At 36.3% G+C, this 21,127-nt stretch overlaps 1 protein-coding gene across 2 annotated transcripts in view; it reads left to right on the plus strand.

The window, feature by feature from the left end:
- Positions 1-21,127, plus strand: part of ANAPC1 (anaphase promoting complex subunit 1) — a 100,402-nt gene that overhangs the window by 1,307 nt on the left and 77,968 nt on the right. For both annotated transcript variants that reach the window (XM_012742806.2, XM_012742807.2), the window contains exons 2-13: positions 993-1,229; positions 2,228-2,389; positions 8,477-8,531; positions 8,734-8,834; positions 9,437-9,519; positions 11,016-11,089; positions 13,084-13,229; positions 13,508-13,728; positions 15,318-15,527; positions 18,087-18,182; positions 20,060-20,150; positions 20,338-20,403. In XM_012742806.2, coding sequence (XP_012598260.1) covers positions 1,017-1,229; positions 2,228-2,389; positions 8,477-8,531; positions 8,734-8,834; positions 9,437-9,519; positions 11,016-11,089; positions 13,084-13,229; positions 13,508-13,728; positions 15,318-15,527; positions 18,087-18,182; positions 20,060-20,150; positions 20,338-20,403 — 1,518 coding nt within the window. In that variant the 5' untranslated portion in view covers positions 993-1,016. The remainder of the gene's footprint in view (positions 1-992; positions 1,230-2,227; positions 2,390-8,476; positions 8,532-8,733; positions 8,835-9,436; positions 9,520-11,015; positions 11,090-13,083; positions 13,230-13,507; positions 13,729-15,317; positions 15,528-18,086; positions 18,183-20,059; positions 20,151-20,337; positions 20,404-21,127) is intronic.

Below are 21,127 nucleotides of genomic sequence, written 5' to 3' on the forward strand. Positions count from 1 at the left end.
AATGAATGCCATGAAACCTGTTTTTATTGTAGATGTTATCTCATAGACAGAACTGGCACCCACATTATATACTACATTATACAGTGTCAGAATTTTACCATCTGCCACTTTATGTATAAATGTTTGGGAGGTACAGCAGCATGTTTCCACCTACACTTCATCCACATCTTTGTAGCAGTAAACTATACAGTAATGGATTATAGTAATTAAAATTAATAAATTGTACTCTTAATTAATAAATTATACTCTTAAATAAATTAATACTCTTAAGTCTGCTATAAGCATGACTATTCCATGGCTAGAGTTATTCATGCGTTGGTTCCCTGCGTTTGGATAATTGAGATTGGAAAATTGATCTGTAATATATTTAAGAGGGATTGGGTTGTCAAAACTGCTTATGACATTTGATAACTTACTAGATCTTTTGTGAGTTGGTCAGCTGAAAGCAGTAGTTTAGCTTCTGTTGAATTAGAGAAATAAGTGGTTTTTTTTGGTTTGCTTTATTCCATATGCCAATGATCCCTTAGGCATACTTTTCAAATGAGGTTCTAGCATCTGAACAGAAGCCCATAACTAGATGGCTTCTCAACCTTAAATGTTGAGAAGCCATCTAGTTATGGGACTATAATGTACAACTTGTCTAAATACTGTATATATGAATTATGGAAAATTAATGAAGAGTAGTAGGATACATGGCCTAGCTGTTGTGGGAGGATATAATTACTTGTCTCAACTCAGTGGTTTCCTACAGTGGTAACTGTCTATTTGTCAGTTTGCATCTAAAATGTGGTAGCTAAATAAATGTGACAGTAACCTCAGTTGCCCAATAGAATCAAACCTGGAAGGCCCTTTGATGTTATGATTATTTATGCACTTACAATGTGATAGGATTGACAGTCATCTAAGGATTAATGACTTATGTAAATGCTTATGGTATTTTTGTTCTGGTTTTGAGTCTAGAAACTGACCAGAATGTGTTTGAATTCATACAGAAATAATGTTGATATTTGGAACCCATGTCGAACTTCTATGAAGAAAGGGCAACAATGATTGCAGCCGGGGATTTGCAGGAATTTGTTCCTTTTGGTCGAGACCACTGCAAGCACCACCCTAATGCTTTGAACCTTCAGCTTCGCCAGCTGCAGCCAGCCTCTGAATTATGGTCTTCTGATGGTGCTGCTGGCTTGGTGGGATCCCTTCAGGAGGTTACAATCCACGAGAAACAGAAGGTTCCATTGAATTTCCCATTTTATATTTGAAATGTAGAGTGATATGATCTACTTGTAATTCACAGTACCCAGATACAACTGAGAAATGAGTATGATGCTACTTCTAGGGTAGAGGTTAAGGTTTGGTAATTTCAATCAATGCTATAATATTGATTTAATTGTATTATAGTGTTCATTTAGACATACTATATATCTTGTGGTTTTATAATGAGAGTCAAGTTCAGTACCGTGATTATGGTCCATTTTAAACCTCGTTCTCTCATGTAGTATGGGGGACTAGATTTCGTGTTAGCTGATGGTTAAATGGTAGAGATCAGAAATGGTCCCTGCTACGAAAGACTTACCTGTTTCTAAAGGAGAGAAGAAATGCCACGTAAGTAGGTAGAGTAGTAGTTCTTCAATAGGGGAAGGACATATGTGTGTCAGAAAATCAGTCCTGCCCACCTTATTCCATTTTCATATCCTTTTAGGATACCAGAATCTCAGAGAGGGAAAGTCTGTGTAGTTAGAAATTGAAACCGCTCTTTCTTTCATTCATTTTGAGGGGAGTACAATGGAAGGAAGGTGAATGTATATATGTAATATCTATGAAGCAGGGAGTTCTGCATTGTATATAAACTCCCCCAGTGAGTCCTATATGCATTTCATTGATCCCTCTTCATCCACCCTCCCATACACTTAATAAGTCTTTTTAGTCTCCCAAGGATGTGGTTTCATTTTTGGACCTATAGATAAGGTATAATTTTTATTTATATTATTGGCAGAATAATATAGTGGTATAATATAAAACATTTAACATGGAGAATTCTTGAGCAAATTCTTGTTCATGAAATCCTATAACATATAATGCACATACACATGCTCTGTTAATCAGTGCATAAAACCTTCTAGGAGTTGGGCTTGGATTGAGTCTTATGCCACAGGCAAATAAATCTTACTCTACACTATTGAAAAAGAAAAACGTGCTTAAACATGTCTTTCATGTGTTAATTTTTAAGGAAAGCTGGCAGCTAAGGAAGGGAGTAAGTGAAATTGGAGAGGAAGCAGACTATGATGAAGAACTCTATGTTGCTGGAAATATGGTGATCTGGAGCAAAGGAAGTAAAAGTCAGGCCTTGGCAGTTTATAAAGCATTTACGGTTGATAGTCCTGTTCAACAGGTGAGTTGATTTGAATTTTAGCATTTGATTGATTATGTAATGCATTTTTTAAAAAAAGCTTTTGTTTTAAAATTTAACAGAAATGATAACAGTATAAGGATCCCAACAGCTGGTTGTACATTTGTAGCATGTAGAAGATAATGGCAGGGGAATAAAAATTTCACTTAATTTTATTTTATATATCATCACTTTTTTTTTTTATACTATCCTTTGTTACTTTAATGATAAGCTTTAAATACTTTTTCCTTGGTTAATTCAATTTGTTACTGCCAACCAAAAGTTATAAGACTCAAAAGGTAAAAAAATTTTTTTTTTTTTTTTTTTTTTTTTTTTTTTTTTTTTTATATTTTTTTTTTTTTTTTTTTTTTTTTTAAAATAGAGACGGGGTCTCGCTCTTGCTCAGGCTGGTTTTGAACTCCTGACCTTGAGCAATCCGCCCGCCTCGGCCTCCCAAGAGCTAGGATTACAGGCGTGAGCCACAGCGCCCGGCCGGTAAAAAAATTATTGTCTTTTTTGGAGACAGAGTCTTGCTCTGTTCCCTTGGGTAAAGTGCAGTGGTGTTATTGTAGCTTATTACAACCTCAAAGTCCTGGGCTCAAGTGATCCTCCTGCCTCAGCCTCCTGAGTAGCTGGGATTGCAGGCATGCAGCAAGATGCCTGGCTGATTTCTCTATTTCTAGTAGAGACAGGGGTCTTGCTCTTGCTCAGGCAGGCCCTGAACTCCTGAACTCAAGCAGTCCTCCCATCTTGGCCTCCAGAGTGCTAGGATTACAGGCGTGAGCCACCGCACCTGGTCCAAGTACAAAAATATTTTAGCACATGATTATTATAATTCATTGCAAAGTATTGAATAAATAAAAAAATCATTGGGTTCATAATGATAGAAAGAGAAAGGAAAAAAACTAATTTCCTGCCATTGCAGTTGGACATTACACCTAATTCTGTTCTGAAAATTGGTAATGAAAGGGAAAGAATTAAGCATTTGCCATATTTTCTCAGGAAGACATGCAGTTCATCTCCATTTGATAATTTGCTGAAAGAAAACTCAAAGAAGAATGCTAGTTAATAAATGTAGAAGGAATGGTAAAATTAGAAAATCACTATTTTGTAACCTCCAGTGCAATAATTGATTGAGGTGAGGCTTGTAAATGGATATAACACTGTTGGGTGAAAGGATATTATATAGATTACTTCCTAAATGTGAAGGAACAAATGTATCTCTACTTTGGGATTATCTGTGAGGTAACTGAGAATTAGCACTGGGATGAAGGAGTATTAATGTGCTTCCAGCTATAATGCAGAATAAAGTATATGATGTCATCTATTAAGTTTTCTTCCCAGAAATATTTAACCCAAACATTTAGATTTAACTTCCAGCTTATAGGAAATGTAGGACCTAGAGGATCAAATTTTAAATACTGTGAGATGAAGAGTGAGTTGGAGGTATAGATGAGATAAGAATGGCTAAAAGTTGATAATTACTGAAGCTGGCCAGTGGGGCTTCATTATCATATTCTGTTTACTTTGTATGTATTTGAAATTTTTCATCATAAAAATTTATAATCTACATTCTGTTCTCTTTTAAAAAGTCAGTCAGGGAGAGAGGAAAAAGGTGAGGATTATTCTAGATTAAAAGAGACAAAAGGAATATCACCAGGTATAGTATTTTTTGAACTTTGTTAAATGAACTTTGAATCCTGATTCTAGGAAACTAGCTAAAAAAAGACATTTTTGGGGAAAATTTGGGAAAGTTGAAATGGACTGAATTATTAGGTGATATTAGAGAATTACTGTATATATATATATTTTTTAGGATGGATGATGGTCTTGTGGTTTTACAGGAGAACATCTTTGTTTTTAGAAATGCATGATGAAGTATTTAGGTGTGAAGTGTCATGATACGTGTGCAATTTATTTTCAAAGAGCCAGCACCCCCCACCCCCGTTTCAAAAATTCCACACATACCCATTTGCACACACATAAACAAATATGGCAAAATGTTAATGATTGTTGGATTTAGGAGAAACATGTTCACTGTATTACTTCAATGTTTCTTAGAATAAAACGTTAGGGGGGCTGGGTGCGGTGGCTCATGCCTGTAATCCTAGCACTCTGGTAGGCTGAGGCGGGTGGATAGCTCGAGGTCAGAAGTTCGAAACCAGCCTGAGCAAGAGCGAGACCCCCTCTCTACTATAAATAGAAAGAAATTAATTGGCCAACTAATATATATAGAAAAAATTAGCCGGGCATGGTGGCGCATGGCTGTAGTCCCAGCTACTTGGGAGGCTGAGGCAATAGGATCGCTTGAGCCCAGGAGTTTGAGGTTGCTGTGAGCTAGGCTGACACCATGGCACTCACTCTAGCCTGGGGAACAAAGTGAGACTCTGTCTCAAAAACAAAACAAAACAAAACAAAAACGTTGGGGGGGAAAGCTAATACATTTATAGTAGTTGAATAGGTTTGACAAGCGGTTTTGCAGACTAATGTTAATTTCCACATTTGTAAATACTGAAGTCCTTGTACTAGGACACTGTTTCTTCCTTCCTCAGACCCCATTGACTATTTCCTGATGAACATTGTACTCTTACTATTTATTAGAAAGGATAAGCTGAATTATTATTCCAAAATTTGAGAGCATATGTGAAAGCATTTTTGTTTGCGAGTGGTGAAGCTAGTGATCTTTTTGATGATAATTTTTCTCATATAACTCATATAGTTAGTATAGATGTGAAAAGCAGATTTCACAATATCCAAATAGTTCTTTGTTTCTATATTTTCATCTTAATTTCTCCAAGGAACAATTGCCTGTTTACTAGATTTAGTGGATGTGCAATTAGATGTATTGCCTCTTTTAAGATCACTTGTAAGTGTAATCATAAGATTTGGAATTTCAGTCCTTTTGGCCTGGAAAGTATATTGTACTTTAGTCTTCTTGCTAATATGGAGAAAGATAAGGCTGGGCGCGGTGGCTCACGCCTGTAATCCTAGCATTCTGGGAGGCCAAGGCAGGTGGATTGCTCAAGGTCAGGAGTTCAAAACCAGCCTGAGCAAGAGCGAGACCCCATCTCTACTAAAAATAGAAAGAAATTAATTGGCCAACTAAAAATATATAGAAAAAATTAGGGCGTGGTGGCACATGCCTGTAGTCCCAGCTACTTAGGAGGCTGAGGCAGAAGGATTGCTCGAGCCTGGGAGTTCGAGGTTGCTGTGAACTAGGCTGATGCCATGGCACTCTAGCTGGGGCAACAGAGCGAGACTATGCCTCAAATATATATATATATATACATATATATATATATAAAGATAATTTTATATTTTGGTTAAGAAATAATACCAGGTGTGTGTGACTCATTCTATTTGTTCATTCCTTTTATTCATCCTACAGGTATTTAGTGTAACTCTGTTTCAGACATTGTACTGAGTGCTGGGGCTACAAAGATGAATATACAGTTATTTTCTACCATTGAAGGACTCATAGCCTAGAAAGAAGAACAGAATAGCTAAAATGATGTATTCTGAGTGCTGTATAATAACTGGGTATCCACAGTGTGGTGAGAGCCCAAAGGACTGAGGTCTAAATGGAGGGTTTTTCAAAGAAGATGCTATTTGAATTGGAAATTGATGAAAGAAGGGCATTCTAGGCGGAGGGAATCATAGCAAAAAGAATTATGGAAAACATGACTTTCTCTAAGTTCAGAATGGCTATCCATAATGTGTGGGTATGGAGAGATGTAAGTGGGTGCTAGAAGTATCCAGATGGCAGGGCCTTGTATATAAACCAAGGAATTTGATTTTAAACTGTATGCAGAAGGGAACCTACCAAGGATTTTAAAGTGGAAAATAATCAGCTTTGTATTTCGAGAAGAGATTATTTTGTTGGAAGTATACAGATAAGTTTGCCTGGAGAGTAGGGAGGCTGTTGTCAGGGAAACTTTTTTGTGGTAGTTCAGGTGAGTGAGGTTGGTCCCTTGAAGAAAGAGAAGACAAGTGAGAAAGCTAAAGGAGATATGAAAGAGGTTAGTGATCTCTTAGATATCAGAGATAAAGGAAATATTAAAATATTTAGAGACTTTAAGGATGGGATTTCATACAAGTAAGTTGAGACTTTAATAGGTGCAGTGTAGATTTTGTACATTTCAAATTGGAGTGCAGCTCTGATGACTGTTTTTCTTCATGATTTTTCATTTGCTAACCATTAAAAACTCCTACATCTCAACAACAACAACAAAACAAACAACCCAATTAAAAAATGTGTGAAAGGACTTAAATAGACTTTTTTTTTGACCATGAGAAATTGGTTTGAAGAATAGACTCTTTAAAGAAGATATTCAAGTGGCCAATAAGCACATGAAAAGATATGCTCAACTTCACTAATCATTAGGCAAATGCAAATTACAACCACAATGAGATACCACTTCATTAGGTTGGCTGTTACCAAAAAAATAAAATAAAATAACAGCTATTGGTGAGAATGTCTAGAAATTGGAACTCTTCCGTATCGCTGATGGGAATGTAAAAATGATGTAGAAAACAGGTTGACAGTTCCTCAAAAAGTTATACATAGAATTACCATATGATCCAGCAATTCCACTTCTAGGTGTATACACTAAGGAATTGAAAGAACTGAATGGAGGGACGCATAGATACTCCAGTGTTTGTAGCAGTGCTGTTTGTAATAGTCAAAAGGTGGAAACAACCCATATGTCCATTGACAGATGGATAAACAAAATGTAGTATATGCAAACAGTGCCATACTATATTCAGCTTTAAAAAGGAATGAAATTCTGATACATACTACAACCTTGACATCATTATGTTAAGTGAAATAAACCAGACACAAAAGGATACATAATGTATGATTTCAGTTATTAATATATAAGGTACCTAACAAAGGCAAATTCTTAGGGAAAGTGGAATAGAGGTTACTAGGGCCAGGGGAAATAGGGAGTTATTGTTTAATGGGTTCAGAGGAAAAGTTCTGGATGCTGGTGAGGTTATATAACATTGTGTAACCTCACAAATTATACAAACCTTATAAATTTAATGTTAATGTTATTAAATTGTATACTTGAAAATAACTAAAATGGCAAATTTTATGTTGTGTATATTTTACCACAGTTAACAAAACACATAAAAATGCTGCTAAATAATTTCAGTGAGTGATTGTGAAGCATGCCAGTTAAAGTTTAAGAGTTTTTCTTTGTTTATAATTTGCAGGATGGGCCTTTAATAAAGAAAGGGAGATGTTAGTTTTTCTAAATATTTTTCTAAAGTGAGTCTAGGGAGAGTCTAAGAATGATGAAATCATTTGGTAAATCTGGAGACTATAAAATAGCTTAGCAATTTTTTTTTTTTTTTTGAGACAGAGTCTCACTTTGTTGCCCAGGCTAGAGTGAGTGCCATGGTGTCAGCCTAGCTCACAGCAACCTCAAACTCCTGGGCTCAAGCAATCCTCCTGCCTCAGCCTCCCGAGTAGCTGGGACTACAGGCATGTGCCACCATGCCCGGCTAATTTTTTCTATATATATTAGTTGGCCAATTAATTTCTTTCTATTTATAGTAGAGAGGGGGTCTTGCTCTTTCTCAGGCTGGTTTCGAACTCCTGACCTTGAGCAATCCGCCCGCCTCGGCCTCCCAGAGAGCTAGGATTACTTACAGGCATGAGCTACCACGCCGGCCAACAGCTTAGTAATTTTAAACTCTTCTGATAATTAGCTTTGTTTATAGGATATAGGGTTTAATACAGGTTGAACCATTATTTGAATTTTTGTTGTAAGACTTCTGTCTAGGAGGTTTTTATTTTGTCTTCTTTTTTCATAAAATTTATTTTTTTATTGTTAAATAATTTTTATGGAGCTTTTCATAAAATTTAATTGAAAACGTAGTTTATCTTTCCTTATAAAATTTGTCATTAATTAGTCTAATTTTATTTTTCCATATTCTGTTTTGTTTTCATGGCGTATGTGTTGAGCTGAGAAGGAGGGAAAGTTATTATGTAGATGCCATTATTATTATTTAGATGCCATTAGTTAATAGATTATTATTTAGATACAATTTTCTTAGGTAAGCATTTTGTTTTGATTTTAGGCATTGTGGTGTGACTTCATTATATCACAGGATAAGTCTGAAAAGGCCCACTACAGTAAGTTTCGTTTTGAAATTTTATTTCTCTTATGATAATTTCAAATGTTTGTCTCATTGTTTTTTTCATTCAAAATAAGTAGCCACTAATAATGGTTTAGGCTAAGCATCTTTTTTTATTGTGAATTAAAGAATTTGTGTTGTTAGGATTGAACTCTTTAGGGGAAAAACTCCATAAATCTTATTGTATGCTTTCTTTTCAGGTAGCTATGAAGTAGAAAAATGCATATGTATATTACAGAGCTCATGTATTAACATTCATAGCATAGAAGGAAAGGATTACATAGCTTCCTTACCATTTCAGGTAAACTTGAATGTTTCAATTTTTTGTGTGTGTTTTGTTGGAGAACATTTTGAATTAATTGATTTCAGAGGTATGTCCTGTGTCTTTTATGTCTTGTAGTAATCAAGAATGTTATTTTTACTCAAGTAAGATAACTACATTTTGGTGGCTTTAGTGGTTTACCATTTTTCTATCTTTCCCATAAAAAATAAGTTATTTAATGGAGTGAATTATGTAGTCTTTTCTGAGAGGGTTTTTATCAGTAAATGACATATCAGAAACTTCGGTTAAGGCACGTGAATAATACTGGTCTTTTTTCTGTTGTGCCTTGTCTTTTTAATGCCTGGTGCTATTGTTAACATTTTATCACATTGTCATTTGTTCTTGATACTAGCCACTAGCAGGAATTTCACATTGTAAAACTCCTCTTCCTTAGATTTTATTTTATTTTAGAGTTGCTTATCAGAATTACTTTTTAAAAATATTATACTTAATGATCATTTTACTTTGTAATGTTCTTATTAAATTGGAAGAAAACCTAATGTTTTATAATGTTTCCTAAAAACATTTTATAAATGGTATATACTCTTACTTCTGTCTTTTCTCACTCTTTTACCTGATAGGTTGCAAATGTTTGGCCCACTAAGTATGGATTGTTATTTGAACGAAGCAGTTCTTCACATGAGGTACCTCCAGGTCCACCCAGGTATTCATTTCATTTAGTTCAGAATATTACTAACTTGGGCCTTTTTTGTGTTGGTTCTGAGGTGAAATTGTTTACCTAAAAATTGGGGATGATGATAATTTTCATGCTAATAGCATAGATATACTGCCATTTTCTCTCATCTCAGTACAGGTTGAGTATCCCTAATCTGAAAATCCCAAATGCTCTAAAATCTAAAACAGTTTGAATGCCAACATGGTGCTCAAAGGAAGTGCTCATTGAAACATTTGGAGTTTTGGATTTTGCGACTAGGAATGCTCAACTGGTAAATATAATGCAGATATTTCAAAATCTGAAAAAATTTGAAATCCAAAATACTTCTGGTCCCAAGCATTTTGGATAAGGGATACTCAACATACATTGTATAATTATGAGCTTTACTCGGCATTTAATTATCTACAGTTTTTTCCCTGCCAAGAAGTAAAATTGAATAAGCAAATTGCTTGAAAATGACAATATTCAATTTTCAGCTGTCATTTTTTCATTGTGCTACTTTGGGCAGATCGTCAAGAGCTTTCTTAGCTACAGTTTTCTTATATATTACAGGAAAGCGATCATTTACCTCTTAGGATTTTTTTTTTTTTTTTTTTTTTTTTTTTTTGAGACAGAGTCTCGCTTTGTTGCCCAGGCTAGAGTGAGTGCCGTGGCGTCAGCCTAGCTCACAGCAACCTCAAACTCCTGGGCTCGAGCGATCCTTCTGCCTCAGCCTCCCAAGTAGCTGGGACTACAGGCATGTGCCACCATGCCCGGCTAATTTTTTATATATATATCAGTTGGCCAATTAATTTCTTTCTATTTATAGTAGAGATGGGGTCTCGCTCAGGCTGGTTTTGAACTCCTGACCTTGAGCAATCCGCCCGCCTCGGCCTCCCAAGAGCTAGGATTACAGGCGTGAGCCACAGCGCCCGGCCAACCTCTTAGGATTTATGCAAAATCAAATGGACTAAATGTATATAAGCTTTGACATAGGGCCTGGTATGCATTATGTTTGCAATAAATGGCAGACTCTTATTGGTAGTGTGTTTACCTTGTCACCCTATGAATTGTGAGTGCATTGAAGTGCAGGAACATGTAGCACCTATCTTAGTGTGGTGAAGAGGTAGGCACTTGCTAAGTTTGAAAAATACTGCTTGTAGATTTTAATCTCTTTCTGCTTTGATAGAGAGAGCCTGTTTTATCCCTCCTTTTAAAAAGTACTCCTTAAAAAGTATAGGCTTCTAATTTACTTGAAATAGTTTTCCTTCTTTTTTTAAGTGTATTCCTTTGTAAGCAGGTATAGGAGACAAAATTTCTTTCTTAGCTGCCATAGACACTGCTACTGTGAAAAACAATATGTAAAAAGTTTAGAAGGTTGCATTTTGAAGATGATGGGTTTCTAGTTGCTCTTGTAATCTGGAGCAGACATTTCTTTGCAAGTAAAGTGCAAAATTTGTAGTCATCTTATATTGGCAATTGATTATTTGTTTCTTTATTGCTAGAGAACCTTTACCCACTATGTTCAGCATGCTGCACCCATTAGATGAAATAACCCCACTTGTTTGTAAATCTGGAAGTAAGTGTATTTTTATATTCTTTTACATAAGCTATTTTTTGGGTGGTGGAGGGGATAAGAAGGGAGCTTATTTGAAAACTGATTGTAAAAATAATATAATTTAAGCATTTTACAGAATTGACTTTTTATTATGGAAGTCATTCATATTAAAGCAAGAATTTCTTCCTAATACTATGGTATTAACTGTTCAACATTTATTTTGGCAAAACAGGGAAAGTAAGATATTAAAATTTACACAGTACAGGCATAAGGCCTTACATTTTTTCTTCAAACAAAAATATTTTAGTTCATCCAAATATCTATCATTTATTTATTTATAAGGAATGGAGTTATCTACAGGTAGTTTAACAAATATTTCCATATTTGTGATTGGTTTATATATCTTATTTTTACTAGAATAACTTTTAATATTTCCTACAAGCAGTTCTAGCTGTTTACCTTTAATTTTTTATGAGGACCTGAAGACTGAAAAAACATTTATATCCTTTGACGTTTTTATATTTTTAGGACTTTATCCCAAGTACATACTCTGATACACCACTGAGGCTTGTATCTGCTATATCACGTGCTGGCAAACTGTAGTCCATAGGCCAAATCCAACCTGCAGCCTGTTTTTGTACAGTTTATGAGCTAACAATGGTTTTTACCTTTTTAAAGAGTTGTAGAAAACAACAAAGATTATGTGACAGAGTCAGTATGTGGATTGTAAGCCTAAATTATTTACAATTTGATAGTTTACAGAACTTTGTTGATAATTTTATATTATATTGGTAGCAGTTAGAGACAACCTAAATAAACATATTAGAGCTTAAGATTAGGTGGTATGCAGCCATCATTGATCATGTCTTTGAACAGTATGTCATGACCTCAGGAATTGCTTGTTTATAATGTTAAGTAGGATACAAAATTATAAACACAATATGATTCTTTTTTTTTTTGAGAGAGAGTCTCACTTTGTTGCCCAGGCTAGAGTGAGTGCCATGGCGTTAGCCTAGCTCACAGCAACCTCAAACTCCTGGGCTCAAGCAATCCTGGTGCCTCAGCCTCCCGAGTAGCTAGGACTACAGGCATGTGCCACCATGCTCGGCTAATTTTTTTCTATATATATTAGTTGGCCAATTAATTTCTTTTTATTTATAGTAGAGACAGGGTCTCGCTCTTGCTCAGGCTGGTTTCGAACTCCTGACCTCGAGCAATCCTCCCGCCTTGGCCTCCCAGAGTGCTAGGATTATAGGCAATATGATTTTAATTTTATAAAAACCTATAAAGTGTGTGTATATGTATAGAAAAAAATTGGAAAAAAAACTCCCTAGCATATTAATAGTGGATATTTTGAGTTGGTGACATTATGAGTGATTTTTATTTATTTTTTTAAAAAGTATGATTTCTTAATTTTTATAAAATAATCCTTTTAAATTTTTAAATATTTTAACAGAGAGGGAAGCATTTAGGAAGCCTCAATAGAGGATATTGAAACCAGTCCATGGTACTTAGGAAGTAAAAGCTAAACTCACTAGGAAAAAACTTATTTTGCATATGTAACCAGTTACACAGAAACAGTAATGTACTGTTCAGCACTGTCTGAATAGTTATTATAGAGGACAGATTTCATACAGAAGAAAAGAACCAGTAAGGAAGTTGAACTTGGCAGAATAGTTGATGCAATTTATAAATAAGTTGGTTCCTGAAAGAGTCACAAACCTTTTACGTATGACTGCTGAATTTAATGGTGAGTCAGCACAAATCTTTAATATTTAATTGCATGTATGTGAAATTGAAACTTGTAATGCTTTCATATTTAATGTATGTTAAGGAAGTTGTGGTTGAAGTAAATTTATTAAAGTTCAGAATTAATGATGTCAAGTATTGATGGATTTTTGTGCTTTGATTGGTTTGTTTTCTCTTTAGGAATTTTAAGAACTTGGTTCATAAAGATCAGAGCAGACTTGTAAACCCATTGTTCTATATCTGATTGTTTCTGTTTTATTTTTTAGGTCTTTTTGGTTCATCACGGGTACAGTATGTTGTAGATCCTTCAGTGAAAATTGTTTTCCTCAACATTGACCCCTCCATTGTAATGACCTATGATGCTGTTCAAAATGTGCATTCTGTGTGGACTCTCCGGAGAGTCAAATCAGAGGTAAGGATAAAGGCAAGTCACTTCTTAATACGAAAGGGTAGTTAATACTGAACACCTTCCTATGATTTTGGAAGAATCATTAGTGAAATAGATTGAGCTTCTTTTTTTTTTTTTTTTTTTCTTATTTTACCAGAAACGTCTGTTGTAAGATTGAGCTTCTTGAAGAAAAAGAATGTTATATCTTTAATAACTGGTATCTACTCTGCATTCTCATAAGGAAATTGCCGTTTTATTCTAATTACTGTCTTTTCCTTCCCTTTTCTTCATTTCAACTTAAGGAAGAGAATGCTGTTTTAAAGTTCTCTGATCAGGGGGGAACCCCACAGAATGCAGCCACTAGCAGCTCCCTCACAGCACATCTCAGAAGCCTCTCCAAGGGAGATTCCCCTGTGACTTCACCTTTCCAGAATTACTCCTCCATTCACAGCCAGAGTCGCTCAGCCTCATCACCCAGTCTGCACTCACGCTCACCTTCCATTTCGAACATGGCAGCTCTCAGGTGCGAGGGTTTCCTTATTTTCAACAAGACACCCCAAACAAAAATACCTTGTTTACAAGCTTTCTCTTATGTGTTTAAGGATTAAGAATTTATTTTGATAGCTTTGGGTATTTTTTAGGGACATTAGTGAGTATCCCAGTTGTGCTACTTTTACTAAGACTTCCAAGTCTACTATGTCACTTCTCATTTAGAAGCTGCTTATGCTTGTTGTAAGATTGGTTTCCTCACTCCTGCCACTTCGTGGCAGCAGTTTGATGAATATTAATTCCCAAAACACTTTAGTACTGTTTTCTTTTGCCTTATATTAGTTTTTCTTTTTTCTTGTTAATTGATATCTCTATATGTCTACATGTTTAGGTATATATATTTATATCACCAGCTAGAGATACATACAAATATCTGTTTTTATTGATTGGTATATATCTATATCTGGTGCTAATAGGGACATAGTTTTGTTGGGATATATATGTCTGACTGTACAGGAACATTCGACCTTTCAGAGATGATGTCTCGCTATATTGTCCAGGCTGGTCTCGAACTCCTAGGCTCAGGAGATCCTCCAGCTTCAGCGTTCTGAGCTGGGACTATAGGCATGGGCCACCATGTCAGTTTAGATTGTTTTTGAATAATATAAACAATGCATTTTCTGAGGAGGAAAATGAACTAATGTTTTGTTTTAAAAGTATGAATTCTAACAAGAATTCTAAATTTTTAGAATATAGTAAAGCACATTGACATGAACCATTTAGATAGCTACTCTTTTTTGAAAAAAAAAAAAAATTTTTTTTTTGAGACAGAGTCTCACTTTGTTGCCCAGGCTAGAGTGAGTGCCGTGGCGTCAGCTTAGCTCACAGCAACCTCAAACTCCTGGGCTCAAGCAATCCTCCTGCCTCAGCCTCCCAAGTAGCTGGGACTACAGGCATGTGCCACCATGCCCGGCTAATTTTTTTTTTCTATATATGTATTAGTTGGCCAATTAATTTCTTTCTATTTATAGTAGAGATGGGGTCTCGCTCTTGCTCAGGCTGGTTTTGAACTCCTGACCTCGAGCAATCCGCCCGCCTCGGCCTCCCAGACTGCTAGGATTACAGGCGTCAGCCACTGCACCCAGCCTTGAAAAAAAATTTTTTTTGAGACAGTCTCACTCTGTTGCCTGGGCTAGAGTGCCATGGTGTCAGCCTAACTCACAGCAACCTCAAACTCCTGGGCTCAAGTGATCCTCCTGCCTTAGCCTCCCTACTAGCTGGGACTACAGGCATGTGCCATCATGCCCACCCAGCTAATTTTTTCTATGTATTTTTAGCTGTCTAGCTAATTTCTTCCTATTTTTAGTAGAGACAGGGTTGGGCTCTTGCTCAGGTTGGTTTTGAAGTCCTGACCTTGAGCGATCCTCCTGCCTCGGCCTCCCAGAGTGCTAGGATTACAGGCGTGAGCCACCACGCTCAGCCTGAAAAAAATGTTTATTTCTGAGTAGAATTATGTCTTGAATGTTCTTCTGTTGTAGAATTTTGGCAAGTGTCATGGGAGCATGTGCCATATAAGCCTGCATTGCTAATTGTTATGCGCTCTCTCCTCTGTTTATTTTACAGTCGTGCTCATTCTCCTGCCTTAGGAGTGCACTCTTTTTCCGGGGTGCAAAGGTTCAACCTTTCAAGCCATAATCAATCTCCAAAGAGACACAGTATTTCTCATTCTCCAAATAGTAATTCTAATGGCTCCTTTCTTGCGCCAGAAACAGAGCCAATTGTTCCTGAACTGTGTATTGACCATTTATGGACAGAAACGATTACTAATATAAGGTTTGGAGTATATATTTTTATATTCAAAGAAAACTATTGCTAAAAGTCTTAGAAAATATTTGATATTTGCTTGAAGTTTCCATTTAATATAATCAGTTATTACTATATGTAAAAATAGAGATATGTGTTAAGGCCACCTCAGTTTCAGTAGAGGAGATTAGTGATATTAAAGTGATCACAAAAATATTTTGTCATTTGATATTTCTTCCTTATTAGTAATAATCTCTCTGATTTGAGGTGTTTGATGTTTCAGGGTAGAAACAAGTAATTTCTGTAGATTAGGAAATTTGGAGTTTTATAGCATTGTTTGTAAGTTTTATCTTCATATTGAGTGTCAGCTTTACTTTTTGGGAAACACAGTTTAGACCTCTCTTTTGTGTGATCTCTCTCCTTTTGTGTTCTCTGTAATAATTCACTTATTAATTCAGCCATATGCTAGTGTGTATGTTAATTAATGGTGTGGTAAGTCCCTCTTCTCAGAAGAGAGACACAGTTGAAGGATAGTCTCACAGGAGGGACTACTTCTCGTGTTGGTAGGGCTTTGGAAAGATGAGTAGGTTTTGGTTGGCAGGTAAGTGGGGAAGGCCACAGTAGCAACTTGGGTCAAAATGGAAGTTCTGGTGAGTGTGTGGTATATTCAGGGAATTATAGATTCTTCCATTTTGGTTTGTGCAGTGGGGAGGGAAGGGCTGAGAAAGGAGGTTTGTGTGTAGGATTGCCATTTGCCCTTTGGGACTGTTCTATTTGATGACAGTGGTAAGAACGTGCTTTTTATGTGGGTTGTAAACTCAGGGGAAGGGAGCAGAGCAATAAATGTGGGAGTTGTCAGCTTGTAAGTGATGACTGAGGCGAGAGGGTGGATTAGAATTTAAGGAGTGTGTAGAGCTGAGATTCATGGGGTTCCTGGGGGGGCCTATGGATGAGCTTGCAGTTGCAGGGCTTCTGTTAACTCTGAAGTTGTATTCCGTAATCATGTGTATGTGCAGTGGATAGGCTTTTTCCTAAGGAGAGGGTTTTAATGTTCATTAACACATTAACTGCCATGTGAGTTGTATTTAACTCATGCTAGTTTTGAGCCTGGGGCCTCATGAAGCATATGTAACTCACAAGTCTCTTCACCTTAAGAGCTGTGAGAACAATTTTTTCAAGGTGTATATTATTCATGCATGGAACATAGTAAAAAATAACAAATTTTTTGTTAAATTAAAAAGGATAATTTTTGAAGTTTTTATTCTATTTTTGTGATAAAACACTGTGGCTCCAAGGAAACTTTTTTTCCTAGTGTGGCAGTCAATGTGTTAAATTCTCAAAGGTGTTTATAACCTCCAAATAGTTAAAACCCAGTGGTATAGAATTAGAAGGTGGCTAGGGACTGAAGTCTTTGGAAACTTAAGATTTTTATTTATTTATTTTTTTTTTTGAGACAGAGTCCCACTTTGTTGCCTGGGCTAGAGTGCCATGGCTATCATCCTAGCTCACAGCAACGTCAAACTCCTGGGCTCAAGCGATCCTTCTGCCTCAGCCTCCCGAGTAGCTGGGACTACAGGCATGTGCCACCATGCCCGGCTAATTTTTTCTACATATTTTTAGTTGGCCAGTTAATTTCTTTCTATTTATAGTAGAGATGGGGTCTCACTCTTGCTCAGGCTGGTCTCAAACTCCTGAAGTTGAGCGATCCTCTCGCCTTGGCCTCCCAGAGTGGTAGGATTACAGGCATGAGCCACGACACACGGCCGAAACTTAAGATTTTGAGGGTAAAAAGAGACAAAGCTGCTGCAGAGAGACAAACAAAAAAGGTCAGGTGAGAGAAGCAGGAAGGAATATCATAGAACACAAAAAAAGAGAGCATTCCAAGAATAAAGAGATACTAGTACTGCTAGGTACTGGTGAAATGTGGCCCTGAGAGTTGAGCCCAGAGAAGAGATATTTGGGTGGCAGTAGGTTCACTGGTGGGAAGTAGGTAGGCAGAGGAAAGTAAAGATGTAAATATAGTGTTAAAGAGAGTTCTCTCTGTTCTTCATATATAAAATAATTTTCTACATTTAAAAATCATATTTCATTATCTTAGTTGTAAGTTCAGAACATTGCAGATTCTTATTTTTCAAACTTACCGTCTCCTGTAACACTTTAGAAGGAAAGATTTGGGAATTAGAGGTATAATTTTTTAAAAAGAGGTGTGAAGTGGGGCCTAATCTGAGGAGAGGATAGATAGGAGAAGTGATGTTATGAAAAATCTGACCCTTTAAGGGGTAGGAATTTAAGTTTGCATTACTTTACAAGTAGGTGGCTTGCATAGCATATAATTAAAAAGTCCATTGAAATGATGAAACTTATTGTAAATTTCCCCAGCAAAGCTGTGTAATGGGCTCACCATCAAAGAGCTGAAAGGAATCTTAGAGATCACAAAGTCTAATTTTTAGAAGTGTTTTTGTGTCTTCAGGTTATTGCTTGATCTATGTAGTTTTTAGATTTCTTGAAAAATATTTTCAAAGACTTTTAATACTTACTGTAATAAGTGTTTGGACTAATACTGACGGTTATTTTATTAATGTATTGTAGAGAGAAAAATTCACAGGCCTCAAAAGTGTTTATTACATCTGACCTATGTGGGCAAAAGTTCTTGTGTTTTTTGGTAGAGTCCCAGCTCCAGTTACGGTAAGTGTATGTTTCCCGTGCGTATGTAATTTAGGGCTACTTTGTCTTTTTTTTTTTTTCCTGACTTAAGTAGCTTTATTGAGAAATAATTCACATATCATAAAATTGACATGTTTTAACTGTACAGTTAAATGAGTTTTTTAGTAAATTTACGGAGTTACACAATCATCACCACCAACACTCAGTTTTAAAACATTTCTATCACCATAAAAAGATTCCCTTATGTCTGTTTGTAGTCAGTTTCATTTCCATTCCCAACCTCAGACAACCACTTCAGGCTTTCTGTCTCCATAGTTTATCCTTTCCCGAACATTTATATATGTACATAAAATCAAAATATGTACATAAAATCATAAAACCACTATATTTATGTAGTTTTTTTTTTTTATGTTCAGCTACTTTCACTTAGCATGATGCTTTTTAGGACCATTTTATAACATGATGGCTTCATACCTATTGGTGTGTACCATGTTTCCCTGAAAATAAGACCTACCCATAAAATAAGCACTAGCAGGATTTCTAAGCATTTGCGCAATATAAGCCCTACCCGGAAAATAAGACATAGTGATGGGTGTGGCTACGCAGTGTGTCTGCACAACCCATGCATTTCATCTTGGAGCGGTAAAGAAGACAAGCAGCCCTTCTCATTTGGCCCATCGTGACACCTACTATCCCAGAGGTGACTGGAAAGGTACGGGCAGCCTCACCAACAAGGTTGGCTCCCCCTGTCAGGTCCTGGCCATCCTGTGTGTGCTGCAAGCTGAGGCTTTGAGGGGAAAATAACACATCCCCTGAAAATAAGCCCTGGGTGTCTTCTTGAGGAAAAATAAATATAAGACCCTGTCTTATTTTAGGGGAAACACAGTAGTAGTCTATGGTATACATCTACCACATTTTGTGTATTCTTCATTTAATGACATTTGGTTTGTTCCTACCTTTTGACCATTGAGGATTATGGGACTATGAACATTTGAGCAGAAGTCTTTGTGTGGACATATAGGATTTCATTTCTCTTGGGTAGATACCTAGGAGTGGAATTGTTGGGTTGAATGGCAAATTCATGTTTAACTTTGTAAGGAATTGCCAAACTGTTTTCCAAAAAACCTGCACCATTTTATATTCCCACCAGTAATGTATGAAGGCTAAATGTCTCTTTATCCTTGACAACATTGGATATTGTCAATCTCCTTGATTGTAGCCATTCCAGTAGTTGTGAAGTGGTTTTAATTTGAATTTCCCTAATGTTATTCTGACATTGACCATCTTCTCATATGGTTATCAGCCATTCATTTATATTCTTAGGTGAAATATCTATTCAAATCTTTTGCCAATTTATTTACTTTTTATTTTGAAATAATTATAGATCACAGGAAGCTTCAAAATAGTAAAGAGATCCTTGTAGCTTACACTTTTCCCCCCAAGAGTTAACATCTTACATAACTATAGTACATTATCAAAACCAAGAAATTGATGTCAATCATGTACTTTATTTCAAATTTTAGCAGTTTGACATGTACTCATTTGCGGGTGTGTGTGTATGGTTTCATGCAGTTTTCTGATATATATAGATTTGTATAAATACCACCATGATCAAGATGCAAAATATCTTTATCATCTTAAAGATCTCTCTTAGGCTACCACTTTATAGGCGCATACACCTTAGCCTCCCGTGCTTCCCCATGACCTCCAACTCCTGGCAACCGCTGATTTGTTCTCAATGTCTATAATTTGGCATTGGAGATGTTGTATAAATGGACTCATATAGTATGTAAACTTTTGAGAATTGTCTTTTACCATTCAGTCAGCATAATACTCTTAAGACCCACATAGGTTGTTGCATGTAAATAGTTTCTTTCTCTTTTTATTTTGATATTCAGCTGTGTAAAGTTTCAAGAGAGTAATGATAAAACCCAGCTCATCTTTGGCTCTGTCACTACCATACCAGCAAAGGATGCAGCACCAGTGGAGGTAAATGCATGCCATGCACATTTCTTCCTTTTTTTTTTTTCCCCTAAATTTTTTGATCTGTAACTGGTTATGAAAATGTAGGCATGTTTCTTGAGAAGTTGAAAATTATTGTTCTTCATCCAGTTTTTCAGCTGAAAGATTTGTAAGTTTGCTCTGTTGGGAAATAAAATTTTTGTCTTCTCTGTAGAAAATAGACACCATGCTGGTCCTGGAAGGCAGTGGAAGCCTGGTGCTGTACACAGGAGTAGTTCGGGTAAGCAGTAAGTTGTACTTCATGCTTTTAGTAGGACTAACTCTAGTATTATTTTTTAATGTTATTTTAGTTTGATATTTAAAATCTGTTATTCTTCTGGCCTGTACAGTTTGGTAGAAGATTTTTGTTAAGAGTTGACAATGAAGTTTCCAATTTAGGTTGTCCTAATTTGGAGTGCTAGGGCTCACTTTTATTAGGTGCATTGGTGCTATAAACCTGGGACAGATGGAGAACCTTTAATGAGTATAGGTAGATTATTTAAAAAATAAAGTTAGTTAACTAGTTTTGAAATCGATGTATGGGTAACTTTGTTATGTACCAAAGTTTTTTTTTTTTTTTTTTTTTTGTGACAAAGTCTCACTTTGTTGCCCAGGCTTAAGTGCCGTGGCATCAGCCTAGCTCACAGCAACCTCAAACTCCTGGGCTCAAGCAATCCTACTGCCTCAGTCTCCCGAGTAGCTGGGACTACAGGCATGTGCCACCATGCCCGGCTAATTTTTTTCTATATGTTTTTAGTTGGCCAATTAATTTCTTTCTATTTTTAGAAAGAGCGAGATGGGGTCTCGCTCCTGCTCAGGCTGTTTTCGAACTCCTGACCTTGAGCGATCCGCCCGCCTCGGCCTCCTAGAGTGCTAGGATTATAGGCATGAGCCACCACACCCAGCCAGTGAATAATCCTACAAGGGCTTCTGAGTGTTCAAGTGAAAGAAAAGTTGCATGACTA

This window comes from Microcebus murinus, chromosome 3 (genome assembly GCF_040939455.1).
Source record: "Microcebus murinus isolate Inina chromosome 3, M.murinus_Inina_mat1.0, whole genome shotgun sequence".
In the NCBI taxonomy this organism is placed as follows: Eukaryota; Metazoa; Chordata; class Mammalia; order Primates; family Cheirogaleidae; genus Microcebus; species Microcebus murinus.